This window comes from Setaria italica, chromosome IX (genome assembly GCF_000263155.2).
Source record: "Setaria italica strain Yugu1 chromosome IX, Setaria_italica_v2.0, whole genome shotgun sequence".
Lineage (NCBI taxonomy): Eukaryota > Viridiplantae > Streptophyta > Magnoliopsida > Poales > Poaceae > Setaria > Setaria italica.
Genome location: NC_028458.1, coordinates 40,950,785 through 40,962,753, shown reverse-complemented (window position 1 = coordinate 40,962,753; position 11,969 = coordinate 40,950,785). Strand labels below are relative to the sequence as shown.

The following is an 11,969-nucleotide window of genomic DNA, read 5'->3' as shown; positions in this document are numbered from 1 at the left end:
AGAGATCCGTCATCTGTGTGTGAGCAATATGGCTGGGCCGCCGAACCCCGCAGGCATGGTCCGTGAGGGCCGTGACAACACATGGTTCGCGCACAACTCACCAGCGCGTTTCCGGTGCCGCGTACCTCCCCGAACCGGCCGAACCGTGCTGCCGCGTCGCGCCGACAATGTTGGTCACGGCCAGCTTCGCGCCGCACGTTCTTCCACCACTGACCGCTGGGCCTCGCCTTGCCTTGCCTGCCAGCAGCCAACTCGCAAATCCACCAGCAGGACGTGCTGTACCAACGCGTCCACGCCACCACGCGCCGGAAACAACGCACGTAACTGCCGAATGGCGCCCACCACCGCCGTGCCGGGCCATTTATACACGCGCATCGCCTTTCCACGGCTCCACTACCACCACCACCCCCCACCACCAACGCCACGACGTCGCAGCCGTTTCCGCGAGATCGCTTCTGCAACGCACCGCACCGCCCGCCATGGCCGCCGCCGCGCGCTACGACGTGGAGAAGGGCGGGAGGAGCGGGGAGGGGAGCTACCCGCCGCCGCCGGAGCAGATGTACCCGCAGCGGGAGGGGGAGAGGGAGTGGGTGCCCTGGTTCGTGCCGGTCGTCGTGGCCGTCAACATCGCGCTGTTCGCCGCCGCCATGTATGTCAACAACTGCCCCGCCCACGCCGCCCCGACTCGCCGAGGCGGCGCCTGCGTCGCCCGCGGGTTCCTCCACCGCTTCGCCTTCCAGCCGCTCAGCGAGAACCCGCTCCTCGGCCCATCGTCGGCGACGTAAGCGATTCTTCAGTTACTGTTCCATATCTCCATTATTCGGTTCTTGACTTATTGATGATGGTCGCTTCGGTTCGGGCAAATCTGAAGCTTCTTCTATGGCTACCGATCAATCTACTAGTTAGAGATATAGATGGAACGATGCTACACACAAATCGTAACCGATTGCATAGAGAAAGGATTGCTTACCACGAGTGCCTCGTGGCAAATCATAACTGACTATCGGTCTATCCTGGGCCTGTTCGCTTCAGCTTATAAGCCGGCTGAAAAGCTGAAACGGCTGATTTGTTGTGAGAGGAAAATACTGTTTGGTGGCTGATAAGCCGGCTGAATAAGCTGAAGCGAACAGGTGGCTATCTCTGAATCTCTGATTGTCTTCCCATTCTGACCAGCTTTACCAATTATCGCTTGGATACGAGATCGATCTTTTAGCATGTATTGTTCTTGCGATTGATGGGATGGTGGACGATTTCTCAAACCAAAAGACTTCCTTTTCCGCAGGCTGCAGAAGCTGGGAGCACTTGTGTGGGACAAAGTCGTGCACGAGCACCAGGGATGGAGGCTCCTGACGTGCATCTGGCTGCACGCTGGAGTTGTCCACCTGCTAGCCAATATGCTCAGCCTCGTGCTCGTCGGACTCAGACTCGAGCAACAATTTGGATACGGTATGTGCTGTTATAGGAACTACTCACCCCCATTGTGCCGGACTTACTAGCACTGTATCTGAATACGCATTCCCGTTTCCTTGCAGTGAGAATTGCTATTATCTACATTGTTTCCGGCGTTGGAGGCAGCGTGCTTTCATCTCTGTTCATCAGGAACAACATCTCTGTTGGCGCTTCCGGAGCTCTGTTTGGACTCCTTGGAGCAATGCTATCCGAGCTCTTCACCAACTGGACCATCTACTCAAACAAGGTGCATTTCTCCCCTACTCGGTACTACTCAGCCTGCAATACGATCAGTGTACTGAATGCAGTTTCGAAACTGAATGTCAATGTGCAGGCTGCAGCCTTGCTGACCCTCTTGGTCGTCATAGCCATCAACCTCGCCATCGGCATCCTCCCGCACGTCGACAACTTTGCCCACATCGGAGGATTCCTCACCGGTTTCCTCCTGGGATTCATCTTCCTGATGCGCCCGCATTACGGTTGGATGCAGCGCTATGTCCGGCCCTCCGACGTCAAGTACACCAGCAAGAAGTACCTGCCCTATCAATGGGTTCTGTTGGCCGTAGCTTCGGTCCTCGCTGTCCTCGGGTAAGCATCACATCACATGCTGGTGCCGCCTCTTCGGAGACCTAACATGATAGTACTTGCTTTAATATTAATTGTGCCATAATGCTAACCTAATGCATTCTGTCAGCTTTCACTTTCCCCACCAAAAAAAAGTGTGCTCTGTGACTCTGTCAGTTAGGTCGTTTTGACTAACCCCTTGTTTACTTCACCCCTAACTCCCAACTTTAACACTATGCAAAAAGAAGATTCCCCATCACATCAAACTTGCGGTACATGCATGGAGTACTAAATGTAGACGAAATTAAAAACTAATTGCACATTTTTGTTGTACTTTGCGAGACGAATCTTTTGAGCCTAATTAGTCAATATTTGGATAATAATTCACAAATACAAACGAAACGCTACAGTGTGCTACAGTGTTGTAACAGTAATTTGGCGCCTCCCAATTTTGCCAAGTAAACAAGGCGTAAATTTGAACTCATGTTTGTGCTGCGTAACCTGCGCAGATTCGCCATTGGGATGGGGATGCTTTTCAAAGGAGTGAACGCGAATGACCACTGCCAGTGGTGCCGCTACCTCAGCTGCGTTCCGACATCTAGATGGAGCTGTGGGAAGTGAAGATTAGTGCCTGAGACACTTTGGACTGAAACCAGGAGAGATGGTGCCATGAGAAACATTTTCGGGCAAGCATTTCGATGAATAGATACAGCTCATACTGTGTACATAATATCATCAGAACGTGAGGTTTATGATGTTATATGTTTACCTGATTGATCAATGATTCGTTTATTTATTCAGCTATATATTTTGAATGGAAATTTCATGAATTTGAATCTTCCTCCTGCTTTGTAACTTACATTCGCTGTCGTGTTGTCTGCCTCTCAACCATTTCCACTGATCACCGTCGCGCTTTGATAAGCAGTTGCCTTAGTCGTCAGTCTAATATAAACAAATCAGTTGTTGGCAATCATATGACGATCTGATGCGTGGAGTAGAAATTATTTTATCTTTGCATGAAAAAGTATCCGCGTATAAACTTTGCCAAAGTTCAACACTAAAAATTCAATCCTGTTTGGACAAAATGGGTTTTTCAGGACAAAACCAGGAGCTTGGGCATCACTGCTTTTCGGGGTTCTCCTTGTGCTCCAGAGGAAACGGGATTTCCTCCAAAACACTACACTCCAGATCGAACACGATCGCCGTGGCCGAGGAAGAGCGAGTAGCCGCCCAGATCCGTCACCCTCTCGCTCTCCCCGAGGTACAGTCGCCGCCGGTCCTGTCTCAGGTCTTGTGGCCCCAGCCTTTACACCGCAGGCGAGGACGGCTCGCGGTCGTTGAACTGGACGACGAGCAGCAGGTCGCCGTCGCAGGTCACCACGTGCGCCCCGAGCGGGCGTGGTGGGTTCAGGCGCAGGATCACGGGAGCGGTAAGAATAAGGACTCTGCTGTCTCAAGGGTGGGCCGTGGGCTGCTTTCCTTTTTCTTTTGAGGCCGGGGAAGCAATCCATTTTGATTCGAATTCGATTTCTTGGTATGTGGGCTATTGGTCTGTGGTGAAAAGTAAGGCCCAGGCCTAGGGTCCGTGGGCTATTCGATTTCTTGCATGCTACTACTAGTAAGGGAGTTTTGGGCTAACTGTTTCCTCGGCCTATTGAGCTTTGTCGGCTCGGCAGCATCTCCCCGTCCATGGATAAGCTACTATTCCCTATATATATACGTTTAGTTTTTTTTCAAAATCAAAATTCTTTAACCAACAATGTCATCCCAAAACATAATATATTTTAAATATAAAATAAAAATATTATATATTACAATAGTTGGTTTAATGATGAATCTACTAACATCATTTTTATGTTATTAGTCTTCGAATAGTCAAAATTTGAAAAAAATTAATTTTGAAAAAGTCTAAACGTAGCTATATTCTGAGATGGAAGGAGCACTGCACATAATTAAGCCTATTAAGTATTTGCAGTTCTGGGGCATTTTTTTATAAGAGCACGTGTATTTGTATTTGCAGTATTTATTCAGCTATATTTTGAATAGAAATGACTTTAATCTGAATCTTCCTTCCGCTTTGTAATTTGTATTCGCAATCGTGCTGTCTACACTTAAACCGGTAACTATTTTCAACTGACCACCGTGGTGCGTGCATTTGCGTTTTTACATTCATCAGTAAATAAACAAATCAGGTGTGGCGAGCAGATGACGGTCTGGTGCATAATGCATGGAGTGGAAATTACATCTTTGCATTTCCGTGAGAAAGTAGGCTGGGCAAAAAGTAAACGTCGAAAGATTCGAGCGAATCTGAAGTTCAAGATTCAATTCAACGATGTTTCAACAAAATAGGTTTCTGAGGACAAAACCACGAACACGGCCACCACCGCACTTCACGGTTTTCCACGTGCTCCGGAGGAAACTTGATCTTGTCCACAGCTCTAGACTCGAAATCGAACACGAAAGCCCAGCTCCATTTCTTCCGGTTGAACCCGTGGTGCTCGAGCGGAACGTAGTAGATGCAGTTTCCACGGATCGCGGGGTGCTCCTTCGCCGAGAGGGCGAAGGTATCGCCGCGGCCGAGGAAGAGCGAGTAGCCACCGAGGTCCGTCACCATGTCTTTCTTCCGGAGGTCCAGCTCCTGCCGGTGCCGGTGCCGGCCCGTCGTGCTCACGCCTAGAGGCTCCAGGTTGTACACATCGGGGAAGTTCGGGTGGCGGTGCCTGGGCAACAAGACAAACAGCAGGTCGCCATTGCAGGCCACGAAGTGCGCCGCGCGGGCGTAGTGTATGCACGGTGCCTCGAGGAGAACGGGTGGGGACGCCGCCGCGTCTACCCGGCTGAGGTCGTACACGGCGATCCTTCGCATCGATTCGATGCAGTACATCTTCCCGCCGTGGAACGCGACGCTCTGGATATTGTGGAAGTTGTACGTTCCTTCCTGAACGCGGGGCTCCAGGCGCCATCCCCGGGCCGCCAAAAAAGAGACCTTGTTATCAATCGACACCGTCATGTGCGGCGCGACGGACATCCACCCCGACAGTGGCGAGCCCAGCGGGTCGCCGGAGAGGAAGACTCGAACGACGAGGGGCATCGGCGGGAGGGCGATCTCGGTGCCGGTCCGGGGCTCCCACAGCACGAGCCGCTTGGGGGACCACATGTCGTCGGCCAGCGTGAGTATTAACAACCGGGAACTAAAGTGTCTTTTAAAGACATAAATGTCTTTAGTTCCAGGATCTTTAATCCAAATAGTTAGTTTTGGTTGGATATTCGAGAGATATGACTCTCCCTAATGGAACTACTGCTCGGTTTTCCACCGGTGTTTGACCAGTACTTGCTAAGTTGCAGTGACAGTAACCACTAGTTGATGTTGCTGGTTACCAAGCCTAGGTAATAACCGCTTCGTTCACCCACGTATGATCGATGCTTTTGTGTTGTCACAGGACGTAAAGATTCCTTTCTAGCCGCTACTTCATCTCATCCCATCCCAACCAAAAGGAAAATAAAAAGAGAAATTGTTACCACCAAAACACCGCACGACGTACGGAGAGAGAGGATCAGAGGAAGATCTGGGCAGGCCCCTCGTGGCTGGCGCGGTCCGATACCCCGAACAGTGTGAACCGGAAACGCACGAGGGTGGACGATGGCCAAAGGCGACGGGGCGTTGCATGACAGTACCATCCGTCCTGGGTCTCGGCTTCTCTCGCCGGCCTAACACTATCACTTATCATCTAACTACTGCATCCATTTTCGTGTTGAGTTACACCTCAATGTGTTATCAGCTCGCTGCGGGCAGCTGTCCGCTCTGCCCAAATCCGGCAACCAGGACGACGAGTGCGATTCAACAACCCATCGCATGTGATCGGCGGTGAGAGCACGCAAGGCGCGTTGACAGGACAGGTCGACGCGATGTTAAAAGGAGGCGGCAGCCAAGCCCCGGGCCGGAACACGATTCCTGACCCTCCTTCCAGTCCACAGAGTGACAGAGAACTGCTTCACGCCTCGCTCCTCGCAGCTCGGCGGAGGTGAGCGGCGGCAGCAGCGCGAGGGGTCACGGCGGTGGAGGCCGGAGGCCGATCGATGGAGGCGGCTGGTGGCGTGCCGCGGGCTGGGGAAGGCGCCAACCGTGCTGCCGACGACGCCGACCGTGGCCAGGTAGGATCTTATTCTCTCTTCTTTGACATAGAAATGTCCAAGTATCACAACGAATCAATGCATGATCGCTGAGGGTTTGAGCGTGAGGATTTCTGCTTATGAACGCACCAACTGTGTCAATGCTTCTGATGTGGGTATTGCAAGTTAGCTGATCTCGTTCGAATAAATGGCCTCTCGAACAGGAGCTCGGAGGCCGCCGGCTTGCCGCTGAGCGGGAGCTGAAGGCCATGGCATGGCCTATGATCACCTCCGCCACCATCTTCATGCGGGCGCTCGCCCGGAACGCCGTGCAGCCGCCCGCGTGAGTGTCGGAAGCCCGGGATGCCGGGGAGCAGCACCCGCGAGCTCGCCTCTACGGCCTCCTCAACACGGTCGCCTTCGCGAACGCGGCGGCCATCGTCGTCGTCCTGTGCATCTTCCTGCTGGGGGCGGCCCGCGCCGACCGCGCACTGGACGCCGCACGGGTCATGTTCCTCGTCGTCCTCGCGTCCGCCTCGAGGGTCCACTCCGTGGGCAGCACCGACAGCTGGGGCGGGGCGGCGGCGACGTTCATGGTCGTCGTGGTGACCGCCACCGTGACGGTCCTCTACGCATTTGGGGAGCTGAAGGGGCTCGTCCTCAAGGTTGGAAAAGTTGTGTTTGGTGCGTAAACCAACCCCTTGCATGCAGCGCGGTGTGTCCGGATGACTGATGGGTGGATTGGATGGACATGTATCGTGGAATTAGTCTACAGTCAAGCTATGGACTATGGTTCTGCTCCGTGAGTTGCTCCATGGCTGAGGAGCCATCAACCCATCATTAATGGCCTGATTGGTTGGCCGCACCGAGCCCTAGCCAGCTCACCGGATGCAGGATGCAGCTGACTGGTTGCCTGCACATCGTGGTGAGCCTGGCTCTGCGTGTGCAAAAGCCAGGCTATCGGGAGACGCAGTTAAGATAAAAAACGTTTCCGATGGGCTTGGCTCGCTGGAGGCGGATGGCTACTGGCTAAGGAACGATTAAACAAGTGATTTGTGATATTAGTATTTTTAAAAGGTGATTAAGGTTTAATGAGCTAAACTAAGAACTTTTACAATATGCTTACACACAATAAATATCATAATGATATTTGTTTATAATATTTTATCTCATGCAAGATGTACTCATGCGGACAACCAAATAGCTTATATATATGATGTGGCTAAATAAATGCAAACAACCAATCAAACTCATGCAGACAACCAATCAAACTCATATTGCATTTGCTGAGCTTGGCTAGCGGGAGCCTAGCTCCCAAATACGAGCCAGGCTAGGCTCAGCAGGAAACTAATCAAACCCTAAGCTTCTTATGTGTCGTGATATTGTACTCTGTATACAGGTCTGACCGGGTTTGTGAAACATGAGTGTGAGAGTGCCATGTTTGGATGAACATGCGATGTCTTCAGGAGAAATGCAAAACCACATATACATGCAATCACATGGCTTATCTCAACTGTTAGAGCAACTCCAGTAAGGACCCTACACAAACCCCTACTCAAAAAGTAGGGACCGAGGGGGAAAAAAGCCCACTCCAGCAGGATCCCTACTCAGGTCCCTAGAGTAGGGAGGCACCCAAATCCCCCCTCTGATCCCTTCTCTCACGGGTAGGTAGGGAGGCCCCTACTCGGTCGTTTCTTTGGTTTGACCTACCCACTTTCGTTTTCCTCTCCCCCGCTCGCTTCTTCCCCGAGTGCCGCCGGCCTCCAGCCTCAACCACAGGCTTCGGCCAGCTCCCTCCAGCCTCCACGACAGCGGATCTGTTGCCACCACATCCGATTTGCTCATCGGCGGATCGATTCCGCCCCCACGTGCACCCCAATAGCCCTCTGCCCCCACGCGTTGTTGGAGCTCGGGGTCCTCCCTCCACTACCGGTGACACGACGTCATGCGTTCGCAAGCGCCGGCCGTCGTGCGGCCGCAACTTGTCGTTGGACCCCGAGCACTTCTGCCCCACGCACTACCGGTCATCCCTTCGCCGTCAGTGACCCGGCCCTGAGCGTTGCTTGATTCTTCCCCATGCGCTACCAGCCTCGAGCTCCTCCTCCACCCCACGCGACACTGGTGCTGCACCCCTCCACAAGCCGACCCTGATTTGTCGCAAGGCACTTTTTTCTCTCTCTCGTTTTTCTTTCTATTTTTCAGTACGATTGGTATGTGTGGATGAAAATTTCTATTAACGAGCATATGTGAATTTGGATTGTGAACACATGAGCTTCTGAATGTGAATGCAATTTGTCCATCAATTTTATTTGCAATGCGCTTGATCTCTTCGATATATCTTAGCAATAGACCAATAGTAGTTGTGTATTGTTTGTTCATTTTTTCCCATCTATATGTTTAGTAGAACCATAGTACTCCGAGTCATGTAGAAACGAGTACTGTAGTTTCCTTTGTAGCCACTGAAGTGACTGAACTGAACATCCTAACCAAGAATTGTTGGTCAGTTGTTGAAATGTACTTGACTGAACTGAACATCCTAACCTAGAATTGTTGGTCAGTTGTTGAAATGTACATGCTAAGTTTAGTTTGGCAAGACTGAAATGGAAGTAGCCACAACTGCACTTCCAGTTTATCTCCACCATGGGTGTCATTTTTGTTGAGCTTAGAGTAGTACATGCACCCATTTAGTTTTGCTTATTCAGTGCGTAACTTCATCTCATCACCTGAGAAAGACAACTAGTACTTGTTGACAGTAACAAAATGTTTATTTCCACTATCAATTTACCTACTATGTTTTCCTGTTGCATATACCATTGGATAATTGAGTGCTCTGTTCATTAAGTGCCTTGTCAAGTTATAATTCTTAAACTTGCTGAAACTAATGACATTTTCAGATCTGCAGTTTTCAGAGAGTTGTGAAGATGGTGTTCTCTGAAAATGATGATCTCAAAGCTCAATTTTAGGAGGAAAAGGATGAATATGAGTCCGAATCTGAGTCTGACCATGATGACAATGATGACCTCATTGCAATTCTTATGCTTGCCAAAATGGACCATGAGAGGTGCAAGAGGAAGCGTCAAGGTTCAGTCCCTGGACGCCAAGTAGTTCCTAGGGACATATCTAGTGGCAATTTGCGCATAGTGGCTAATTATTTCGCAGACCCTCCAGTATACAATGCCAAATTCTTTTGAAGGTGGTTCAGGATGTCGAGAGACCTTTTCATGTGCATAGTGGATGGTGTGGAGGCACACAATGACTACTTCGAGTAGAAACCAAATGCATCAGGTATTCTTGGTGCAACTACTTTGCAAAAGGTGTTTAGATCATTTCGCATTCTTGCATATGATGTTCTAGCTGATTCAATGGATGAAGTTATGAGGATTGCATAGAGCACCATGGTAGAGACTTTTCACCACTTTGTGCGGGCTGTGGTTGAGGTGTTTGGGGAGTAGTACTTGAGGCCACCTACTATTGAGGACACTGCAAGGTTGATGGCTATGAACACTAAGGGGGGATGGCCTGGCATGCTTGGTTGCATCGACTGTATGCATTGGAGATGGAAGAATTGCCCAACAGCATGGAAAGGGCAATACTCAAGACATGTGGATGGACCAACGATGATCCTTGAAGCTGTTGCATCTGAAGATTTATAGATTTAGCATTCCTTCTTTGGTCTTCCGGGCTCTCTAAATGATATTAATGTCTTGCAAAGGTCACCACAATTTCAAAGGCTAAAATCAGGGACATCACCACCCGTGGAGTACATGGTCAATGGTAACAAGTACACCATGGGATACTACCTTGCAGATGGGATCTACCCTACTTGGGCAACTTTTATGAAGAGCTATAACAATCCTTATGGGAACAAGAGAGTACATTTTACAAAAGCTCAAGAAGTGGTGAGAAAGGATGTGGAGAGAGCATTTGGTGTTCTTCAAGCATGATTTGCCATGGTGAGGGGTCCTGCTAGATTTTGGGATAAGAACACTCTATGGTACATAATGACAGCTGTTGTTATCTTGCACAACATGATCATTGAGAATGAGCGAGATGAAGAAGTGGATTACGACTATGATCAAGATGGTGGTGAAGTGTTGAGACTAGAGGAGTACCAACATCGTGATCCACTTGTAATTGAGGATTTCCTCAAGATACATCTTGAGATTGAGGACAAGGAGACTCATGTGAAGCTTCGAGATGATCTTTGGAGCATTTGTGGGCATATCATGGCGCTAGTTAGTATGATTCATTGTAGTTTGATCCTATTTTTTTGCACCATATTGCGATCCTAATTCTATATGACTATGTGGTTTTATGTTTGAAAAAAATAAATTTGAATTTCAATTGTGGTGTTTAAAATCATGAATTTAAATATGGTTTATTTGTATATTCATTATAAATATTTTTGTTTGAATTGTTGTTGCATAAAATAAAGATTATGTGTAGAGTATGTATGGAAATAGAAGAGAAAAATAAGTAGGGTCTGAGAAGTAGAGGCCCTTGCTTGAGTCGTGTGAAAAAGCAGGCCCAGAAAAATAGGGAAAGCCCTGATCCTGAAGTAGGGATTATTGCTGGAGTTGTTCTTAATTTCTCTCCATCCAACCATTGATCCACTACCTTGATAGAGTCGGAGTGCCCGATCTTTCGGTGAGTGGAGATAAATTCGACTTGGTGGAAGTAGACCCTCACGATCCGACTACGACGAGCGAATCCGAAGCGCCAATGCAATCGCTGAACCAACTTCCTGTGGTTACCAACCTTGCCAGCGCAAGATCAGCCTGATCACGAAGATCGATTCCTGTCCGCAATCGAAAAACGAATAAGAAAAAGAGGCGAGCAATCTAAATATCACTCGAAGGTGGAGTTCTGAATCACACAAGGACAGCGCATATTTGCGCGTGTTTGAGAGTAGCTAAAGCTAGATGTAAAACAAAACTCAAGTCGTAAACAAAAGGGACTCCGACTAAATAAAGGGGACGCAGCCCCTGGAGTCCGGAGGAGGCGCCACAGCAGGAGGGGGGCGCGCGCGACCAGGGGGAGGGCCGCGGCTCCCAACCCCAGGCGCCCCACCTGGGCCGCCCTGTTGGGCCATCTTCTTATTCCGCTGGGCCTTTGTTCCTTAATAGCATGATGAAGTTTAATTCTCTCGCACGGGCCCGAGTGATTGGCCCAACTGAATGATCAACTGTAGGTGCCTGAGGTGGAGGAGCAACTGGAGGCGCCTGAGGTGCTGCTGGTGTAGATGTACTCGTGGTGTCCTCATCATACCTATTCACGTATTTCTCCATGATCCATTTCACCGTTGATCGAAAAATGAATAGTTTGGATGGCTCAGGTGGTCACGTTTAGAAAAGTGAAAAATCCGTATTCCTTTCAGCAACCGTGCCTGTATCTGTACGCGAGTAAGAACTAACGACTCGTCGCTGGTACTTTTGGTTGTGTTTTTAGCGGGGAAGGGACGGTTAGGCCGGTGAGAAAAGCTTACAAAAGCTTAAGAAGGCCCAGCAGCACGGGAGAGTTTGGGCTTAACTGCTTCGACTATTGGGCTCGACAAGTTGCTGAACTTTTTGACGCAAGGTCGATGGCCCATCAGAAACAGTCGCCCACTCACCGTTGCAGACTCGCAGGGCGCGGCGGCAGTTCTTTCCCCCCCTCCTAAAACCTTATCTCCTAAAAAGTGACTAAAAACTGCCTAAAATGCCAAACACTCCTCCTAAAAAGTGACTAAAATCTTTTAGGAGGTCCAAATCTTTTAGGCCCTCACCCCCCTCCTAAAACCGACTAAAATCGGTTCTGGACACTCCCTACCCCGCACCGACGCCAGATCCACCCACCCCGCCCGACTC

At 49.8% G+C, this 11,969-nt stretch overlaps 1 protein-coding gene across 1 annotated transcript; it reads left to right on the top strand.

Annotated features, from left to right (window-relative positions):
* Nucleotides 1–397: 397 nt before the first annotated feature.
* Nucleotides 398–2,854, top strand: LOC101773916 (RHOMBOID-like protein 2). Its single transcript, XM_004983828.3, has 5 exons — nt 398–781; nt 1,283–1,446; nt 1,533–1,696; nt 1,784–2,037; nt 2,523–2,854. The coding sequence occupies exons 1-5, from the start codon at nt 480–482 to the stop codon at nt 2,632–2,634; spliced, it is 996 nt and encodes a 331-aa protein (XP_004983885.1). The 5' UTR covers nt 398–479; the 3' UTR covers nt 2,635–2,854.
* Nucleotides 2,855–11,969: the final 9,115 nt, after the last annotated feature.